Source organism: Lissotriton vulgaris, chromosome 9 (assembly GCF_964263255.1).
Source record: "Lissotriton vulgaris chromosome 9, aLisVul1.2, whole genome shotgun sequence".
NCBI lineage: Eukaryota > Metazoa > Chordata > Amphibia > Caudata > Salamandridae > Lissotriton > Lissotriton vulgaris.
Genome location: NC_141697.1, coordinates 241910291 through 241930215, shown reverse-complemented (window position 1 = coordinate 241930215; position 19925 = coordinate 241910291). Strand labels below are relative to the sequence as shown.

General features: G+C 42.6%; 1 protein-coding gene across 1 annotated transcript in view; it reads right to left on the bottom strand.

Annotated features, from left to right (window-relative positions):
* The window catches only part of KNL1 (kinetochore scaffold 1), a 617593-nt gene that overhangs the window by 511799 nt on the left and 85869 nt on the right, over window positions 1-19925 (bottom strand). Inside the window, exons 7-8 of the mRNA XM_086937420.1 lie at window positions 18772-18808; window positions 17351-17388 (exon numbers count right to left, since the gene is read on the bottom strand). Of these exons, the coding sequence (XP_086793546.1) occupies window positions 17351-17388; window positions 18772-18808 (75 nt within the window). The remainder of the gene's footprint in view (window positions 1-17350; window positions 17389-18771; window positions 18809-19925) is intronic.

Here is a 19925-nt window from a genome sequence, read left to right as displayed (position 1 = left end):
GGAAGCTGCCTTTATTGGGCAAGCAGCAGTCACACAAGCAAGGGGCTGCTCTTTTGTTTTCTTTGCAGACTTGTTGGCATCAAGGACATAGAGGTTAAAGCATTTGCCAAGATGAGATGCAGTTGTCAAACCGTTTTTCTCCAGGAGGGTGTAACCCCCAAGTAGCCACACCTCTGGGATGGGCTTGGAAGTTTCCCAAGCCAAGAGAAGGGTTGTGCCATGTTGGGAGTGGGACAGATAGTGCACCCTGGGATAGCAAGATGCAACAAGTCAAAGGAACTTGTCATAATGCAGTAGGGAACTGGTAGCCCGATTGACTAGTTAGTAAACCCATCTCCCTGAGCTCGTGGTGGGCATAAAAGTGTCACCCAGACCTCAGAGCACATCTGTATTGAAGTGATTTCAAGAGTCAGCTGGTTGACTTCCATGTACAGCTACAGGGACACAAAAGTGGAAGAAGCCTGCCTTGAAGAGTTGGTAGCCAAGAATGCCTAACCACCGCTGACCACCAAGTGCAGCAAGGGAGACAGAGTCCTAACACCAAAAGTTTCACTTGAGTCTGCTGGACCAGGGAGAGTCGCCAGAGAGCAGCTTGGTCACCCAGCAAGGAAGATATCATTAGTTAAAGGGTTTCGTTGTAACTAGAGACTAGTGGTCTTCAACCAGACTTCAATGGACATCGACCGATGCGGCCAAAATTGCCCACCGTGTTCCTGGACTGAGGAGTTGCCCCAGAAACACCCTTATCACCGGAACAGCACTCTTGAGGACCGCTCCATTAAAGTCTGTGTTGGTTCGCCCATAGAGCCTGGAACTGGACTGAAGACTGCTTTGAATGTAAGTTAACTGTTTAACTGAACCTCTTTGATCCCCTACACTTCCTGCCAGAGTTGGCCACCCAAAGCAGGCTGGAGTAGCAATTTACAACTTAATACAATTTTTACGAAATACGCAAAGTTTAACACAAGTGGTGTCCATTACAATGATTTAATGAGATAAATTAAAAAGCAGCAATTGATCCTTCCTTCCCGGAACCCTCCAGTGGTTTTCTGTCATTGAGGTGGCTAGTTAAAGATCAAAGTGCATCTTCGTTTTATAAATTCATGTCAGATTTTTATGGAGTCTTCTGGTTTCTTATTTAACTGTTTTTGGTACATCCTAATGGGTTACATTTGTTCGTTAGATGAAGCCTGGCTGCTCAGAGGCACAGTTGCCAAGGGTTAAGTTATGGTTTTTCAAACGAATCTGACTGGAACCAGTACAGGTGGTGAGTTACCATCATGATGAGGGCTCACAACCACATTATATAATAAACCGTTTTCCACACAACCTTGTTATGCAAAACACTTAAAACCACTGATCTAGACACGAAGATCCTTCAATGTTTGGAGAAGGAATTTAAGGAGTCAGGAAAAAAAAGCTCTGATCCATAAAGGGGGGAAGAAAGTAAAAATGTAACATACAGAGTTAGTCGGAAACGTAAATGAACTCTGTAAGAGAATACACTGAAGTTTAGGTTATGATGCATTAACAGAAGACAGGCAAATTTGTTGGTTGATTGTATTCAAGGCACTAGTGTGGGCCGGATTTAGAGGAACTGGCTTGCACTTTTTCCTTATTCGTTTAATGTTTGTGGAGTGCAAACTAAACAAACCGATCTCTCCACACAAATTCCAGTTTGATTTTAAAACCTTGCTCTCCACAACTCTATGGATTCCTTTAGTAGATCATAGGGAAAATTGGTGCCTTCAGGATGCTTGATGCAGACACACCAGTAACATAGGCTTCAAAGAACTGGTACTAGGATCTAATCCTGCCGCCCCCGATATACCTACATTTAAATTTAAAAAAAATTTAATTACTGAGAGATTCCATTTTTGATTTGTGTTTTTCGATCGTTAAAGAAGAAACGTAATAAAAAACATCTTTGACAAAAAGAAGAAATTTAGCTTGAGTAGACATTGCTGGTTTTACACACATGAACAAGGTATTTTTCCTATGCTTTCAAAGTCACCTTCTTCTGTGTCAACAAATTCTTTTAGAATCTTCACAGGTTCCACAGTTAGAGCTCGAAGCTTTATTCTTACGAGCTTCACTCGTAAGAATAAGTGTCTTAATAAGAACAGTGGACATCTCTGGGTCTCTTTTCTTATACAGAATAAGAAGCGGCATTCAATTGGAACCATTTCAAACAATCCCACTCAACATGTGGCAAAAAGTGAAGGTCAGCTTCCTCCAATTTGCTCTTAAGTTCTTTAACAATATGGCCCATACCTTTTGAATAGATCTCTGCAGGTTCCAACTCCTCATTGACAATCATTTCATTTGAAATATTAGGAAATTCAGTGTTCACTGAAGCAACAGCAATGTTTTGGCGAGTTAACATCTCCAAGTTAATCTTGTTTCATGTTGATGACCAGAATATATGAAGTTGAACAGATGGATGCAGGAAAATTGTTTCAAGCTGAATACTGAGAAAACAGAGGTCTTACTTTTTGGAAATAATATTCTTTTTGAACAATTCATGGTGGCTTGCAGTCTCTGTACCCTGCCCATCTCTGTTCGAAAAGTAAAGAATCTGGGAGTCATGTTTGAAAAGGAATGTTGATCAATCACATCTTCATGTTTTTACACCTTGAAGATCTTAAAAAAGATCTTCCCTTTTATCCCATTCGACCTACAAAAAGCTAGACTACTCTAATGATCTCTATTTGGGAGCACAAATGCGCATGCAGTTGAAGCTCCAAACTTTTTGAATATTGCAGCCCGCTTATTACTAAAATCCCAAACTTCCGCCCGATATCAAAGAGCATTAGGGACCTGCACTGGCTGACTGTTCCGGCATGGGTGAAAGTTAAGGCCTTATGCATTATCCACAAGGCACTTTCAAAATTCACTTAGGTGGCATGTCCCTCGACATGATCTAAGATCATCCATCGCCTGACTGGTCGTCATCCCCGCCAAGAAGGCGAATTGGGAGAGCAGAAGTTTTTTCCACTTGGCCTGCAAGTTGTGGAACACTGCGCCGTTCACATTAAGGTCTCAAACTAGCAGGCTGGTTTTTAGAAAATCCTTGAAGACCTGGCTCTTTGCTTCTGGGGTCTAAAGTAGGTCTCACAGTATCTTGATTGGTAATAGCACTCAGTAGCGCCAAGACGCCTTGGCATTTACGTGCTTTAGAAAAACTTTACTTACTATAGGTGTTGAATTTTTGATGCAGGGAAAGTCCATTGTTCCACTTGTAGACATTCCTCTGATTCTCACACATTCTTTGACAGACAGTTCAAGATAACAGTTAAAAACAATGAGCAGTTCTTGGAAGGTGCACAGTGTAGGAAAGCAGCACGTTTTGCCAGATAACAGATGCCAACTTGACTGAGTGTCTGCTGAGAACCTGCTTACCAGGCCCCAGCACCTATGTTCTTTCCCCAAACTGTACATCTGTACCCACAATTGGCACACCTCTGGGCCACCTGTAAGTCCCTTTTAAAAGGCACCCCTGGTGCAACGGGCCTTGTGACCAGAGAGGGCCTCTAAAGGCTGCACCACGTTTTATGCCACTCTGAGACACCTCACCTTAACACTCCCACCCAGTCAGTGCAGACTGGGTGTTTAGGTGCATATAAAACTAAAGAGTCAACATAGCAAACATCCCTGTGCCCCATGTCCACCAACACCGACTGTGGCATGGGTAAGTCACCCCTCTAGCAGGCCTTAAAGCCCTAAAGGCAGGGTGCACCATATCCCGGTGAACGCACAGCTGCAAGAGCAATGTGTCCCTACAGTGTCTGTGCCATTCACAGACATTGTAAGTGCATCGAAACCATTCTGAGTTCATGGGCTGGCAGTTTGTCAACACCAAATCAACAGCTCCATGATGGCTTTACTGAAGTCTGGGAAGTTTGGTATCAAACTTCCCAGCACTTCAAACACACACTGGTGCCAGTGTTGGATTTCATGAAAAATGCACACAGAGGGCATCTTCGAGAGGCTCCTTGAGAAACGACCAACTCTGCTGGGGTTTCTGACGGACTCCCAGCCATTTGCCATCACCAGACAAGTTTCTGTACCCCTGGGTAGAGAGCCCTCCGAACTCTGGGCCCAGGAACAAAGCACATCCTGGGCAGAGGTGTCATGCCTCCTCCCAGAGGATGGGCAGGGCCTTGAAGAGGGAGCTTCAAAGGCCTGCCGCCTTGGTTAGCTACCCAAGCATGATTGCTGTTATCAGTAACAAGCTCCCACCAGTTCTGACCCCCATTTTGGGCACGAGAAATGGCGGGAAAACCTAACTAGGAAGGGGGGTGTGCCCACCTTTGCCTGCCCCACCCCTCAGTTGGGGGAGGCGACATGAAGCACACATCTCAGTCTCCGCCTCCAATCAGAAAGAGGCTTATGCTTCTCTCCCCTTGGAGGGTGGGATACTAGGGGGTGTAGACACTCAAGGGAAGGAACACATTGGTCCCTACCTGCACACTCTTGTAAACGCCCCTCAATCTAGTATTGTGGGACACCACTGAATCTTGCCTCTTCAGATTCAACGTCACAAGAAGAAGGACCAAAGAGCCGTGCTGCAGAAGAGGACGCCGAAAACAGTTTTGGCCCTACCAACCTGTTCTTGCTCTGAAACCCTGTGAGCTGAACCCGAAGAACAAGTTACTTACCTTCGGTAACGCTTTTTCTGGTAGATACAGTATCTGCCTGTGGATTCCTCACCTTGTGAATATCCCCCTTGCGCCAGCAATGTTCGGAAAATTCTTCGTGGGCCGACGTGGGCCTTATGAGGAGTCGGTGACGTCAGACTGAGTCGCGCGCGGTGCCGTGCTCCTATGACGTTGTCCACGCCGGAGTGCTACGAAGAATTTTCCGAACGTTGCTGGCGCAAGGGGGATATTCACAAGGTGAGGAATCCACAAGGCAGATGTATCTATCAGAAATGTCCTACAGCCTCCAAGAACCCCGATCTGTATTGTTCCGTTCGATTCCTAGGACTATGTGTTGTACCTGTACTATTGGCTTACCTGACTATCTTTGCACACATTTATCTGTAATATTTGCTTTATTGTTGTATCGTTGCTACTTTACTCCTTAATGACCTGCTTTTCATTCTCTTGTTGGTACTCCCTGCATTGTAAAGCGCCCTGATATCTGCAAAGATCTTGTTGGCGCTATATAAAACTTTCAAAATAAATAAATAAAATAAATACCATGCTTTCCTAAAGAACTCCCATGAACTCTGAATTTGTCCAATACCAACCCAAGTCAGGACTCCAGATCCAGCCGGATTCGCAGGTCCTTACCACTCTGCACCCGATGTCCACGGTCCGAGTGGCCCAACACTCCGAAAACAGGTTTACTCACTTGTTAACTTACCACTTTGTTTTCTCTATAGGACTAAATGGTGGGTTTTCTCTGGAAATTCTTCTAAGTGTTGAACAATCTTGTACTGCACAAAAAGTATCCTATTGCTTGCACAAGTGTTACCCTGGTTACAAGTGTCCTGTGTTGTGCAAACTTTGTGAGGAGTGTTTCATACCAAATTAGAACAGTAATCTAAAAGTATCAACAAGCATTTTTGAACAGTTCATAAATCATTTTCTCCATTAAAAAGTAATCTGAATGTACCTACAAAGCCCGTATTCACTGCATTTTGAAAGGACACAATGTATGAAGAGTTTATCATACCTGCTAGTAAGTGAATCTTGGATTATACAGCCTTGCCATTGATTCGGCCCTCCCGAAGGGTACCCCCCTTCCGGATTACTCCCTGTTGGAGGACAGACTGTTGCTAGACACACTGGAACGCAAAGTCATTTCCCTCACGTCTAAGAAACTAGTGAACAATCTAACCGACCCAATGCTGAAACTACGGTCGAGCTGGGAGACTGATCTGGGGGAGATAGTTGATTAGCACAGTAGAGGCGCACTGGCCTCTCCCCGAGATGTGGCGATTCCAATGCGACTTCAGCTGGTCCAGCTCAAGGTTCTTCACAGGGTTTATTTAGATACCAAATTGCTATTTAGGTTGGGTAGGAGACCTGATCCGCTCTGCCTCCGACGGTGCAATCAAATTGGCACAGTCACACATATCCTCTGGGACTGACTTCACATAAAACAGTATTGGAATGATGTTACCCGACAAATGGCTAGGACATGTGACAAACCCATTCATCCATCGCCCAAACTTTGCCTGCTTAATATCTGGGAGGCCACAGTCCTGTCACAGTGGAGCAGTCATGGGCCACAATGAGGTGGACTATCGCCAAACGTAATATCGCCCAGAAATGGGGGGTGGATACGACACCAGGTGTAAGGGACTGGGCGAAAGACATGGACTTTGCGATGATTGCAGAAAAAACGGTGTTCAAGGGGAAGAGGTGCCCTCGAAAATGGGACTATAAGTGGGGTAAATTGAACAAATATAGGGGTGAAATCTGTATTTCTCCACGGTGGAGTTGTGGAGGGAGAGACAAGCAGTGTTGGAAAGAGCGAGTGAGACGATAGTAGCCCCCACACTGGACAGTTGAGGATGTATGTACATGTATAAACCAATTTATAACGCGCTCTATTACTTGGGAGTATCCTGGCGCGATGGAGAAAGACAGAAAAGACAGCGGGGGGACCAACTTATGCCACACCGATAAACAGATGAGTTTTCAGTTTTTTCTTAAACTCACCCACCAATGAATAGAGCGCATGTGAAGGGGAAGGGCATTCCATGCCCTGGCAGCCACCACAGCTATCGACTGACCCCCTAATCTGGTCTGCATAAAGCGAGGAAGAGTCATCTTAAACATGGAGGACGATCTAAGGCAGCGTGAAGGGGCATAAAAGATAAACCGTTTCTTCAAGTAAGCTGGCCCTTGATCGGGGGTTGCTCTAAAAGAGAGCACTAAGGATTTGAATAAAATACGCTGTGCCACAGGGAGCCAATGAAGGCTGCACATGTGGGAGCGAAAGCTCTTCCATCTCGGAACATTAAACAAGAGACGGACAGCGGCATTCTGGATGACCTGTAGACGTTTGACCAGATAAGCAGGGATACCGCTGAACAGAGCGTTTGCGTAATCCAGTCTCGATAAAATGAGAGCTCGGGCAACAGTCTCTTTTGCTTCTCTAGAGAGCAGTGGAAAGAATCTTCGCAGCGCTCTCAGGGTAGCAAAGCATGTCCCTGATAGTTTTCTTATATGGTCTTCAAATCTTAAATCTTCTCCAAACCATATACCAAGATTTTTGGCAGAGGATAAGACGCTATAGCAGATTGATCAGTGACTGGGTTTCCCCACAGTTTTGACCTTGATATATTTCTGTAAATATGAAGGAGGGTATATTCTTTAAAAGAACGCATTATGAATTCCTGCTCCTGAAAATGTAGTGAAACACAGCTGAAATCTTGTGTAGCTTTCCCAAGTATAATTGTATAATGCCTGCACCGCTGTACTTTGTTATCATTAAAAACAGTTTTAAAAAAATTCTTGGTTTATAGAAATAAAACAAAATAACGTTTCATACAAATAATTGGTCAGTGAGTGATATAATTTTGTGCCAGAGTGTGCACAACAAATGCTTAACACTACCCTTCTGATAAGCCCGTCTGCTCAACCACACTACCACAAAAGAGTAAGGTATCATCTACTTTAACCTTTTCTACACCTCTGGAGATCCACTGGACTCTGTGCACACTATGACTTACTTTAATATAATATATCCAGAGCCAGCTTCCTACACATCTGTAGAAGAGTCTGAACGATCTCTGAAGTTTTACATGATAGAAATTGATGATTCGCAATTGTGACACTTAGTCCACATCAACAGAAGTTTTCAATCAGACCTTTTCAAATTGAAATTCCCTAGGTTTACTTTCGAGCTCTTGTATAAGTTAGCTCTTCACTGGTTTGGTTGCAGCATCTCCATCAAATGAGTGATGGAAGAAGATGAAGCAACAGAATGTCCCTGATGAATTTACCCCTTACTTTTACTACATCCATGTCTCTAAGTGCTTGCGAAAGCTGTTTTTTTGTTACCTGTTTTGTAGTGGCTGGTTGGACGAAATTCTCACTATGGCAATTAAAGCGTGGAAGTTTAGCTTTAGTGATTATGTCAAACAGATTTCTCTTTCTATACAAATCTCTCCTGTTACGGTTGTGCATACAGTTTCGATCCATGTTCCAGTACATCTAGTAGATGTGCCTTTATATCGTTATCCACATCATATTTGGTCATCAAGTTGTGAAGTCGCACAGGCTCAGTCATTTCAAACAGGTTTCCTTGTTGCTGAATGAAATGAAGTAGGCTGTCAATATGTTTATTAAATTGTTTTACTCGCTTTCCCACAGGTTCGTGGTGAGGAACCGCTTCACGATGGTCTATTAATTTTTAATTTATCTTCTTTAAAAACATTGCAAATAGAAAGGACTTCATGGTAAGCTAGCTGCCATTGAGCAACATGTTCATTTTTACATGTTTGACCAACAATTCCCATGGCGCTTTTCTGTGATCTCTGGATATTCTGTTCGAGTTTCATATCTGGAGCCACAGAATTGAACCTTCCCTCGCGGCCGTTCAAATAAAAGGTCTTTGGAAGCATTTTTTGTAGAGTAATGTTTTTTCCATCTCTAGCTTTTTCAATCTTTCCAAATATCAGGACCCATATCCCAGGTAGTTTATGCAATCAAATTTGTGAAAAACTGTAATCAGGGACTCCAGTCTTCACATGCATCCTAATCACCCACCAGATCAGTGGGAACCACGTTTTTCACTAGAGCTATCATGTGTAAAACATTTACCCAGAACTTGCAAAGTCCTGATTTTCCTTCACATTATTTGACACTCTACAAACTTTTCAGGTTTTCGGATTTAGAAATGTGTATTGAATATTTCCTGACTTTGCATTATGTCATTTGAATGAAGTGCACTCTGTGCCTTGTTCAGTTGTGAGATACGATATGCAAAACAATTTGACAGTCTTGTTTCCTAAAGCATTCCAACACAATTTTTCTATAGCCTCAGATTTGATGAGTATACCTTGTAACGAACTAGAATAATGAGTTCCGTTCAATACTGACTGGACAGTTTTGATTCCAAAGATTTCAGCCTCAATAAGTTCATTGTCTGTGGCACATCCACAGAGATAACTTCCTGCACACCACAACACAACTTTTGGTACGTGGAAATTCTACTGTATTGCTCATAAAAAATGTCATCTACAATGCGGAAAACACCTTCATCGCTGAAAATTGGCAGAATAGGCTGGTCTTCAAGCTGAGCATGCACTTATATTTATTTTTTTGGAGCTATGCATACTGTTGCATAGTTTGTGACTGGAGATGGACTTCCTGGTAAAAATCCAACCTTCAGTGGGACGCTAGTCTGGGAGATAAGAGCATGAATTTAGTCCACGGAGTAACTTGCTTTTCTTCAGTCCACAGCGAGTAATTAATGTGATAAATTTTGTTAAATCAGCTTTGCAGACCGCGACATCAGGTAGAAGAAGATCCATGTCCTCAGCCACTTTGAAACTTTCTGGTAGACTGGGACATGTTGATGGCTTGTAGTGATTTTGGCAAGACAGTTGGGTTAGAAGTTTGCAGCTTATTTGTTGAGGCCTACAGCTGACACAGCTTGTTTTCCAGCAGCTACTTCATGGGTACAGTCTTGAAAAAGCACTATGGCAGAATCAGGTGAGCTGGACGTTCAGATAAAGAAAAGTGGTTCTCAAAATAAAAATTATCAAAATACCTTGGCTTCAGTACATAAATACCATATTGCATGAACTAGGGGAAAGGGGTTGAGGGGTATAGGGGGTGGAGACCTGAACCTCTCAGAACCTCGTAGTATCGTGTTATTTAGTATAAAGGAAATCAAATCCATCCTGGTGTATAAAAGGAATATGTACAGAGAACGCTGTGGGGGTGGGGGAGACCTACAATAAATAGGCACTGTATGGATATCAGGGGATATAAACCTACCTGGTAAGTGTGAGAAAAACCTATGAAAGATTTTTGTTGACCAGATTACGCATAGAATTGATTCATCATTTAGTGGTCTTTCCAAAAATAAATCTGTGGCCCCAGAACTTATCGAGATGAACATGTGACGGAAAGGCAACACAGTTGACTCATTTTATGTTATTTTGTCAATTTTACTGAGATATTGGATCTTCTATTCTACGACCCCTTTTCCTGTCACAAAGCGTTATTTACCATCAGACAGCCCTCGCATTTTATAACCTCTGAGAAATGTGCATACGTGTTGTGCAATCCTTGTTTATATTTAATGGCTCTTCGCAGGCGAAAATCACAATCTCATTTAGACGGTTTACACTACAAAGAAAACTGCAAAGGCTGTAGGGATAGGCCAATTCTCAGGAAGGGGCATGGCGGATTTATATTTCATTACTGTTCTTTTCTCTTTTAAATAGCTTTTGCCAGTTTTTTATAAGAAAATTAGTCTGTTAATGTATATGAATAACTCTGGAATTATTTAAAAAATTGGAATTTATAATTTGCAGTATTTGCTGACCAGCCGAATACGGATTGTAACATTTTAATTTCTTAATATTTTTCGTATGGTTTCTTTTACATCTGTGGATAATATATATGACGCTTTTATGTATAGGATTTATTATCTCGGTTAAAGATTTGAATAGAAATCTGAATAAAGATTTTTTATTTTGGAACTAGAGTAATGAGAATGTAGTTTTCCAGCCCAAGGAGGAGGGTATTTCTACATGCATGTCTGTGTCTTGTAAGATCTAGAAGATACTGAGTTTATGGCAACCATCTTTAAGCTTTTAGTATTTCATGACACTAACTGTGGGCATTTGTGCTCCCCAATTGGAAGGATTCAGTCTGCTCAGGTGATTTTGCATACATAGTGAACCTTGCTCCTGCGAATCACTACAGTTTTCCGTAGCCTAAATGATCCTTGCTTCAATATATCACTGCTATGTCTTCATTATCTCCCAAGTTACCCAAAGTTTAGTTTGAAAAGGAAAACGGATTGTGCTTCTAAAAACTTTATATGTAACTAAAACAAGCATTTACAATGCAACGGTTTCGCCTTTGCAAAAGTTAGAGCTATTGGCATTGTAAATGACACATTTTTTATTTATGTGTTGGTTTTGAAAACAGATAAATAAATGTCACTGTCATTTACATTGCCAATAGCTTAATCTCTCGTAAATGTGAGACCTATTGTACCCTACTGGACGAGCTCAGCAGACAGCAATTACTTGCAGACGAGTTCTATAACACAACAGTGGCACTGCTAAATCCAGCGCTTCACAATAGAAACAGAAATGATACATGAGAAGATTACTAGTGAACAAATTACAAAAGCAGACGTTAAGTTACATGAGGCAAAAGTGACAATTGTGAGCAAACAAAATACACGAGGTAGCAAAAGGTACATTACAGGAGGAATATACGAACTCGAAAGTTTCAAACTGGCATCCCGGAGCGGCCACGTCCGGTGGTTCAAGACGGCGGAAGGGAGACATCAAAAACCCAGTATTTACAAGAACATGCAGAGTTTGGTGCAGTAAGAAACTAAATCTGAAAGTGATTCTCCAAAAACTCATAACATAAAAGCACAAGCAGGAAACAGACCACAACACCCAATGCACAGATATGAAACAACGTTAGGTATCTGTCAAAGTATATTTTATATTTATGTAAGCTGTACTGCTGCACTGCCTACGAATAATTTAACACCGCTCCTAGAGATTCTTGATAATTAATGTTTAGGTTATTTATTTGTCCACATGAATAATTGTGATTATACGGGTGCTGACAACAGCATGCCATTTGACCATATTATTGCCCTTTCGATACTAAAAGATCACCAGAGGCATGCCTCTGAAAAACCACAAAATATTTGCACATGTACTTTGCATTTCAATTCGGTATGTAGGTGCATACTGTGGTCGCATATGTTCTTGTATTGTGGCCAACAGTGGCAGGGGTCATACTAAGCAAGAGCGTGGTGCAGGAGGGATTAGTTGCTTAAAAGAGGGAACATTAGTTGATGGTGACACCGTTTCAAGGTACACTATTAGGTGCAAGATAGGTGCAAAAGAAAGGGCTTGACAAGATTAAAAAGAGCCAGCAAAGTGGTCAGTGTGACAGTGAATTCTACTGTTGATTACAAGGGCACGGACGATTTGACGGTGTTGTTTGGTGTCCAGTTGATACTATAGGGTCAGATTGTATTGGACTCTGAAGGGAGTAGAAATTAGAAGAGATCGTGATTGCTCCGTTGAGAACATGGGTCATGCTTTTGTACCGCTTCGTGAGAACATGGGTCACAAAGTAGAAAAAACAACATGCAATAGGATTATGAAGGGCAAAAGGCTGCACTAATGGAACTGCAGCATTCGGAAAACTCATATTATGTGGTTCTACCCCCTCTGCTGTGTGTGGGACAGGGACTCACTGTAAGCGAGTGGGTATTAAGTAATCAGAACAGCGAACATGAAAGGCTCCATTGAGAAGGTGAGAGGCATCGTGCCCCCCACCGGGTGACTGCGAACTTCCAGATGCTCTGATCATGAATCCTGGTGTGTAGTGAATTAGGGTACAGGACGCTATGGGACTCATGCCCACTAAAGGTGGGTCTTTGGGAAACTCTACAGGTCCTGGGGCGGAAGAGGGTAGTGATACGGTCCTTTGCCATATTCTGGGGACAATAGGATATTGTGAAGTAAGCGAGAGACCTGGCCCTCCATCATATAAAAAGCGAATGCAAAAACCGCTGTATTCAGTTATTCTTTGCAAATGACCCGGTGCTACAACTGCTGAGAGGAGCTGTTGCAGACAATGTAAATAAAGAGCAGCCTGCCTTTAAGAACTACCGCCTATGCTTACTCAACCTCTCATAGTGACAGCCCTGGACCCCTCCCACCGATACCTCCATCGCCTGGAGCAGCGACTGGGCCCCGTCCGCTACTCACCTGAAGCCCGGACACTTCAATGCGATGCAGCTCTCCTGGCCAGGCGACGTCCTGCTCGTATTCCCCAGTGTTGAGGGTATCTCTTCTTAGCCAGCAAAAACCCCGGCCGCAGAGCTCTAGGGTTGGCGGGTCTAAACCTAGGGGGCTCTGCGGGCTCTGCCGCTGATTAACGTGATGTCAGTCTCAACCTGTGCGCCGACGTCTGACTGCGCATGCTTCTGCATAGACACTCTAACATCCAGTGTCTGCTCTCTACTCCTCCTCAGGGCTGCCTGACCGATGTAAAAACAAGCATGAAAAGGTTTAACAAGCAACAGTGAAAGGAGCAGTGAGCGGATCAGATGAGGAGAGCGGCCAGGTGGCATTACCACATTGCAAAGTGTGAGAACTAGGAGAAAGACGCACACAGCTGCCGTCGTTATCTCCGGGGTTGCCCCACTGCCCAGCTATCCTATCACCCATTATTAACCTTAAGACAGGAGGCAGCAGGAGATGGGCAGAGGGCGGTGCAACGTGACGTGGCTGCTGCAATACGCCAAGTCGCTGCACCCAAGTGTTGTTATACCCGCATCCGTGGAGGCACCCATTTTCACTGTCCCCCACTTTGGATCCTGGCCTTAAACACTGGGCCTGGGGCAAACGACAGTTAGCTTCACCATTCAAATTAACAGCTGGTGGTTGTGACGTAGAGAGATGTTTGTATTCAGTAAGTGGCTTGCAAATTCATTCACGGTCCAATAAAAAAGTGAAAAAGTCGCAAAAAGACATGCACTTTTAAGCCCCAGGTATACTCAACATACTGCCAATTTCGTGCGAGTGGAAGATTGATTGAGGCAGTGGAGGATGCTGGGCAGTGGGGCAGGTGGAGGGGGGGGGGGGGGGGGGGGAGTAACTAGTGTGCTCATGCGCACCCGAGTGAGTCACATCATTGAGGCGTCAAGGCCCCCCTGGCGTAGCAGGGGATTCCAGGTAAGAAGGCGGCACCAGAGTAAAACGGAAGAAACTGCGCACCCAGCAGCCCAGTCCTCCCCTGAAGGACGGAAACACCCTCAATTTTAAACCTAGCTGCAACCTTGCATTTACACATTGCCGCCACAACTCTCCTCTCGCTCCTCCAACGGTATAATAAGCAAGGATTGGCAGGTAAACATGCCACGGAGTCGAACAGGCACATGGACAGCGGGAGGGGGGGCGGGAACGGGCACACGGATGGCGGGAGGGGAGGGGGCGGGAACGGGCACACGGACGGCGGGAGGGGCGGGAATGGGCACACGGACAGTGGGAGGGGGGGCGGGAACGGGCACAATCAAGAGGCAGAAAGCAAGTAAAAAAAAAAACAAGCACTCACCTGGACTTCTTCCGGCGGCGGTCGGCCTGAAATGGCTATTAGTGCTCTCTTTAAGAAATGGCCTTACCCTTTTGAAGAATCATCTTCCCCACACTCGAGCGGTTATATTTAGTACAGAGAAAATGGTCCGAGCTGCGGAGCTTCCCAAGTAAGCTACTGCCCGGCCGCCATCTTCGGAGGAATGAAAGAAAAAAAACCTTGGAGGGAAAAAAAAAAATAACCGCCCACCGCCGCATTGACGTTGTTAAGGGGGCGGTGAGCGAAAAAAATTGCCGGAACGCCCACGAATCTGCTCTGACAATGACGGACGCATCTCTGTTCCAATGGCTAGCCTCCATTTATGGAGCTAGCCAATGGAACAGAGAGGCGTGTTAAAGCCCCATACTGAAACTCAAAAGATTTCGCCTGCGCGAACACTGCTGTGCAGTGGACGCCAGGCGAAACCTAAAAAGGCTTCTTTTGTGAAAATACATTTTATTACAAATGTTCTTGGGTTTCTAAAGCTCCATTGATTTGAGGGATATAGCTGTGTTACAGGTGGCAACTCTTGTTTGACCACATGTAGAGAGTATATGTTGCTAAAGGGTTACTACCAATGTGTGTGGTATTTTATAACAAAATTACTCATGTCATAAGACCACTGCAGCTTCCTAATGTTGCCCCTAATTGCTTTGTAGGACCAGATTAATTCTAACTACATATTAGAAGACAAATCCATTACCAGATCCGATCTGGGGCACATTTTTCTATCACTTTGCACCATGTCCGAAGGGGTTTCCCGAATAGAGAGCAAGGTGTGCGAGACAGAAACATGCTATACAGTGATATCTTTTGGATTTTTTTAAACTCTGAAATTATGTAACTGAATAAACAGTTAATACATTATTAGTAGATTAAGTATTTTTGTACCACGGGCAGTTAGTATAAAATTATAATATAGAGTTGCATTTTATTTTATTTATTTTAGAGGTTTTATATAGCGCTGGCTGGACCCGGGGGCATCAGAGCACTTGACATTTTGTAAGCCAGACGGTCAAAAAAAAGGGACCCCAAAACATAACAGTATAGTATATACACAGATATAAGTCAACATACAAGTCAACATATGGGGGACTTCAGGAAGATAAATATGGGAAGACAAAAACACCATACTGTGGAGAAAGTGATAATTATAATTACATAAGGCACAAGATTAAGAAGAGCGCTGGGAAAATAGGGCAGTCAGGAAAGGGAAGATAGTGGTCAGTTAGGTTGATAAGGAAAGGGAGGGCAGGGCAGTAAGTGGAAGGGGTTGGAGAGGCATGATGAGGGCTGAGGGTTGACGACGGAGGGGGGGTGCAAGGGAATGCGAGGGTGGTAGACAGGGAGGGGGTGTGCTGAGAGGAAGGGTGGGTGGGGCTGGTCGCGGGGGGGGGGCGTAAGCATCTACGGTTGGACAGAAGTGGCCCGGTGTAGGGGAGCAGATAGGGATTAGGGTCCCCAGTATTTATTGAGGAGATGTAGTTTGAGTTCTTTTTTGAAGCTAGAATAGGAAGGATTGCATCGAACGTTAGTGGGAAGGGCATTCCATATGCAGGGAGCATTGCCGGTAAAAGGATCGAGACTGAGTGGTTTTCTTTTTCAGAAGGGGGGGATAAGAAGGAAGGAGTTAGTGCTTCTCAGGGATCGGGAGCAGCCAGCTTTACTAAGTTTGTTAGTGAGGTAGGATGGTGTGTTCTGATGGAGTTTTGTGTGTAATGCAGGCCGTTTTGTAAGTGGACCTACCTTCAATGGGGAGCTATTTAAGGGTTTTGAGGGCAGGGGAGATGTGGTCGAATAGTTTGCAGTCTGTGATAAGCCTCGCTGCAAGGTAGAGAACAGATTTTAGAGGAGCTAGGTGGATCTTGGGAATTCCAGTAAGAATGGCATTGCCGTAGTCAATTCCAGAGAGGACAGGGGTTTGGACAGCTAGTTTGAAGTCATCTCTTGGGATGAAGGGCTTGATTTTCTTAAGGTGGCGGAGAGTGAAGAGGGCCCCTTTGGCAGAATTGTTGGTGTGGACCTTGAGGGTGAGGAGGTTGTCAAGGGAGATCCCTAGTGATTTGACTGAGGCGGACAGGGATAAGGAGCAGTTGAGGGCATTAAGGTCTGTGATCCAGTTCTGAATGGGGAGCTGGTTGTTTTTTGGGGAAAAAAGAATAATTTCGTTTTTTGGGGGGTTAAGTTTGAGGTGGTTCATGTGGAACCAGGCTTGAATCTTGATGAGGGTGTTGTTGAGGTCGGCATGAGTTTTAATCTTATAGTTGTGACGCTCAACTGTGATGAGGACGGTCCCAAGCGTGCAAGAGGATTTGGAAACCGAAACTTTGCTATGGTTACACTGTGGTCTATATTTTTTTGCATAAAAGAAGATTGATAAGGAGTTGTACACTACTGCAAATGTTTATATTCAACATCAGTACTTGCCAGCATGTTCTCACATTTGTGGCAAATATCCTGTAGTATAATGTTGCACAAGTAATGGTGTCAGTGAAGAGTTTGTCCTCCTCGTTTTTTAAAATTATTTGCAATGTATTGAATGAATGCATATTTATATATTTCTGATGCGCCATTATATTTGTGATACAAGATGGGCTCTTGATAAATATAGATTTGTTTTTATTTACTCAAGGAGGTGGCTGAAATATGATAAATAATTTAAATAACCAAACATAGACTGTCAATAACCAGACTGACAGGAGATAACAAGGATGACTTCTTGTTTTCACATAAAGGAGAGTGGATAACGCAAAGACAGTTTCGCAGTGAGCATGCCATATAAAGTGGTAGCATTTTTCTACAGGGTCCCTGTGTTTCCGCTTGCAGTGCACAGGCGATTACCAAACAGTTAAGAAGAAGAGCAAGCGGGACAACATAGTACTTGCAATGTTCAACAAATGTCCATCAATCAATAGATAACTTATTTATGTTACACTTGCTATCACAACTTTGCCTTTTCACAGCACTGCAAATGCTGCATTAGTGGTACTAATTTCTGCTCAGTATCATAAATAAGTATATCAGACAACTCATACCAGTAATTGGACAGCTAATATTCTCTGTGTCTTCATTTCTGTAATAAAGAAAAAGCGAAATAATGGGTCAGATGACAAAGTGCATTTTGGTCATTTCAATTCTATTACCAAATCATCCTGATACTAGATCTCATTTCATGCCAAACACCATATACATGACAGAGGCAATTAAGAATTTCCAAAACGTATTTAATAAATGAGAAAAATCGATATTCCCATACCAAAAGAGCATTTTAAACAGCACTCCTTTCATACAACTATTAGTTCAGAAAGGGCAGCCAATATGGCTTGTTAACACCAAGCATTACCCAGTCAAAGCACTCCTATTGAAAGCCAGGCAATGAATAAGCCAAATGACTTGGGTAGCACCTAAGCTGCTGACTTACCGACAATAAACATATCATTAACAGAATCATACATACTCTACTGATGAGATTGGTCATAATTCAAACCAGACATGAGTCTGTGATACAACCTAAAAAGCTGGAAAGTACAGGCTCCAATTGCACTGTGAGCCAATACCATTGGAAGCATGTGAGGTATAAAATGTGTAACTGAATATTACACATATAAGCTGGATTGGTTCCTCTATTTGGAACATGCAATTATGCTTCCATTTCTTATCATCTGACAGAGAGGAGACGTGTTAGCTCAAAGCTGTAGTCCTCATTCCACTCAGAGATCGGAATTGAGTATATTAAATAGCTATTTCAGTTGTAAGTAATTAACAGTTGAATACAAATGCTCTTTATTAATGTATAGCTCATTGTAGGCAGCACCTCACAGAATTCCGGGCTATTTAATTAATCAATTCATAAACAATGACAGCGGGTGGTTTCAGACCCACTGTAGCTGATCAAAACAATAACCACTTCCACCTCCTTCATCACCATCCTTGCTAGGTGGATAGGTGCTGCAACAGTTGATTTTCTGTGGAAGTGTTGAACCCTCTAACTACCATAGTATTTGCCTTTACAAGATCTAAGTTCAACATAATGTTTTATTTACATGTGATGCATTATTTTTTTTTTAAGGATGACTGGAATCCAAATGCTTAGCATTAAAAGTGTACAATTGACGATTGGTAAGAAAACATGTGTCTAGCATGCAGTTCAAGAGTTTAACATATTTATGTTTTAGACTTCGCGTTATGTACTGTACTCTTCGATTTTGTAAAGTTTTATGATTATAAACAATGCCAATGAAGATATATAATCAAATTTTTCTACAGAAACAGACCAGCCATTTTTTTCAACTGACAAATACAATTCTATAAGTTCCCACACAAAGTATTTTTAAGAAAAACTATTTTTTCCAAACTTCAGGTCTTTAAGCGATCACTACATACTGTCTTTCCCATTATGCAGTAATGTCAATATTGTGTTAATACATTTTCAGAAAAAAAAGGGGATTCCACTTACTCAAATGGTGCTGCTTTGTTTGATAAAATCCCTTTACCTGTTAAACCAGAAGAACAAGTTACTCCATAACAAATGTTGGTGCACGCTTAGAGATTATCATTTGGATTTGTACACTAAAATAACTTCTCTATCAGCTAGACCCTTCATACGCATTATATTTTTTAATCATTGCTCACACCCTTTATCAGTTTTTTTTTTGCCCACAATATCATACTAATTAAACTGAAAGGCCAAATGAAAAAAAAGATGGGCAGAAGAGTAAATGAGGCGAGCAATTCTGTGTGAGTGATAAAATTAGTGTTTTCACATGTGAGGCTCTATCTCTGTGCACGACCTGTAAATTAGATATAATAGAACACTAACATTGAACACACGGAGTGGAAAAATACTGACCTCATTGCACATATTAAACATCTATGATGGATCACAACAGAGCTACGTTGTGCATAAATTACCGGATTCAAAAATTCAAACAAAGGCTTACTTTAATTTCACAGATAATGTAATCAGGTTGTAGTTTGTCATTCTTTACACTATGTAGATGTTCTTGAAGCATTCAATTGTGGCCTGCTACTAGAAGAATGAGCTTTTTGACATTTGCAGATAGTGGAAAATCTTCACCAATTAACAAGCAACACCAACAAGCTTGTACGCTATGCTAATTTCAAACACTTATAGTATCACCAAAGTACCATAAAGCCTCCAATCTTTTTCACGCTCGGTTACAGCTGTAAATCTCTTTTCAAGTTCATCTGATTGCCATCCCTTTTTATAGCAGTTCAGAATTCGGGACCTCTACCTTGAAGATCTGATAGAAGATTGTCAAGTTAAATCAGTGGTTTAGCATAGCATGGAGAATCAGATAAACCCTTGGGCAAAAAACTGAGAGGTCAGAGCCAGCCAATTCATTGTAGCGCAAATAAAAGCGCTAGATGCTACAAGTGAAAGTCTTCTAGAGGAAGCAATTCATGAACTAAGAGGAGCATGCCTATAAAGGATTTCAAAGGTGCACGCTTTTGCAATCAAAAATCTAACTGCAAAAATACTTTACTATTTCAGAAATGGATATAACAAATTATGGTTTTTACTTTTATAAACTGTTGATTACACCAATTCAGTTTAGATGTCTGCTCATTTTAAAATGTGCAGAATGT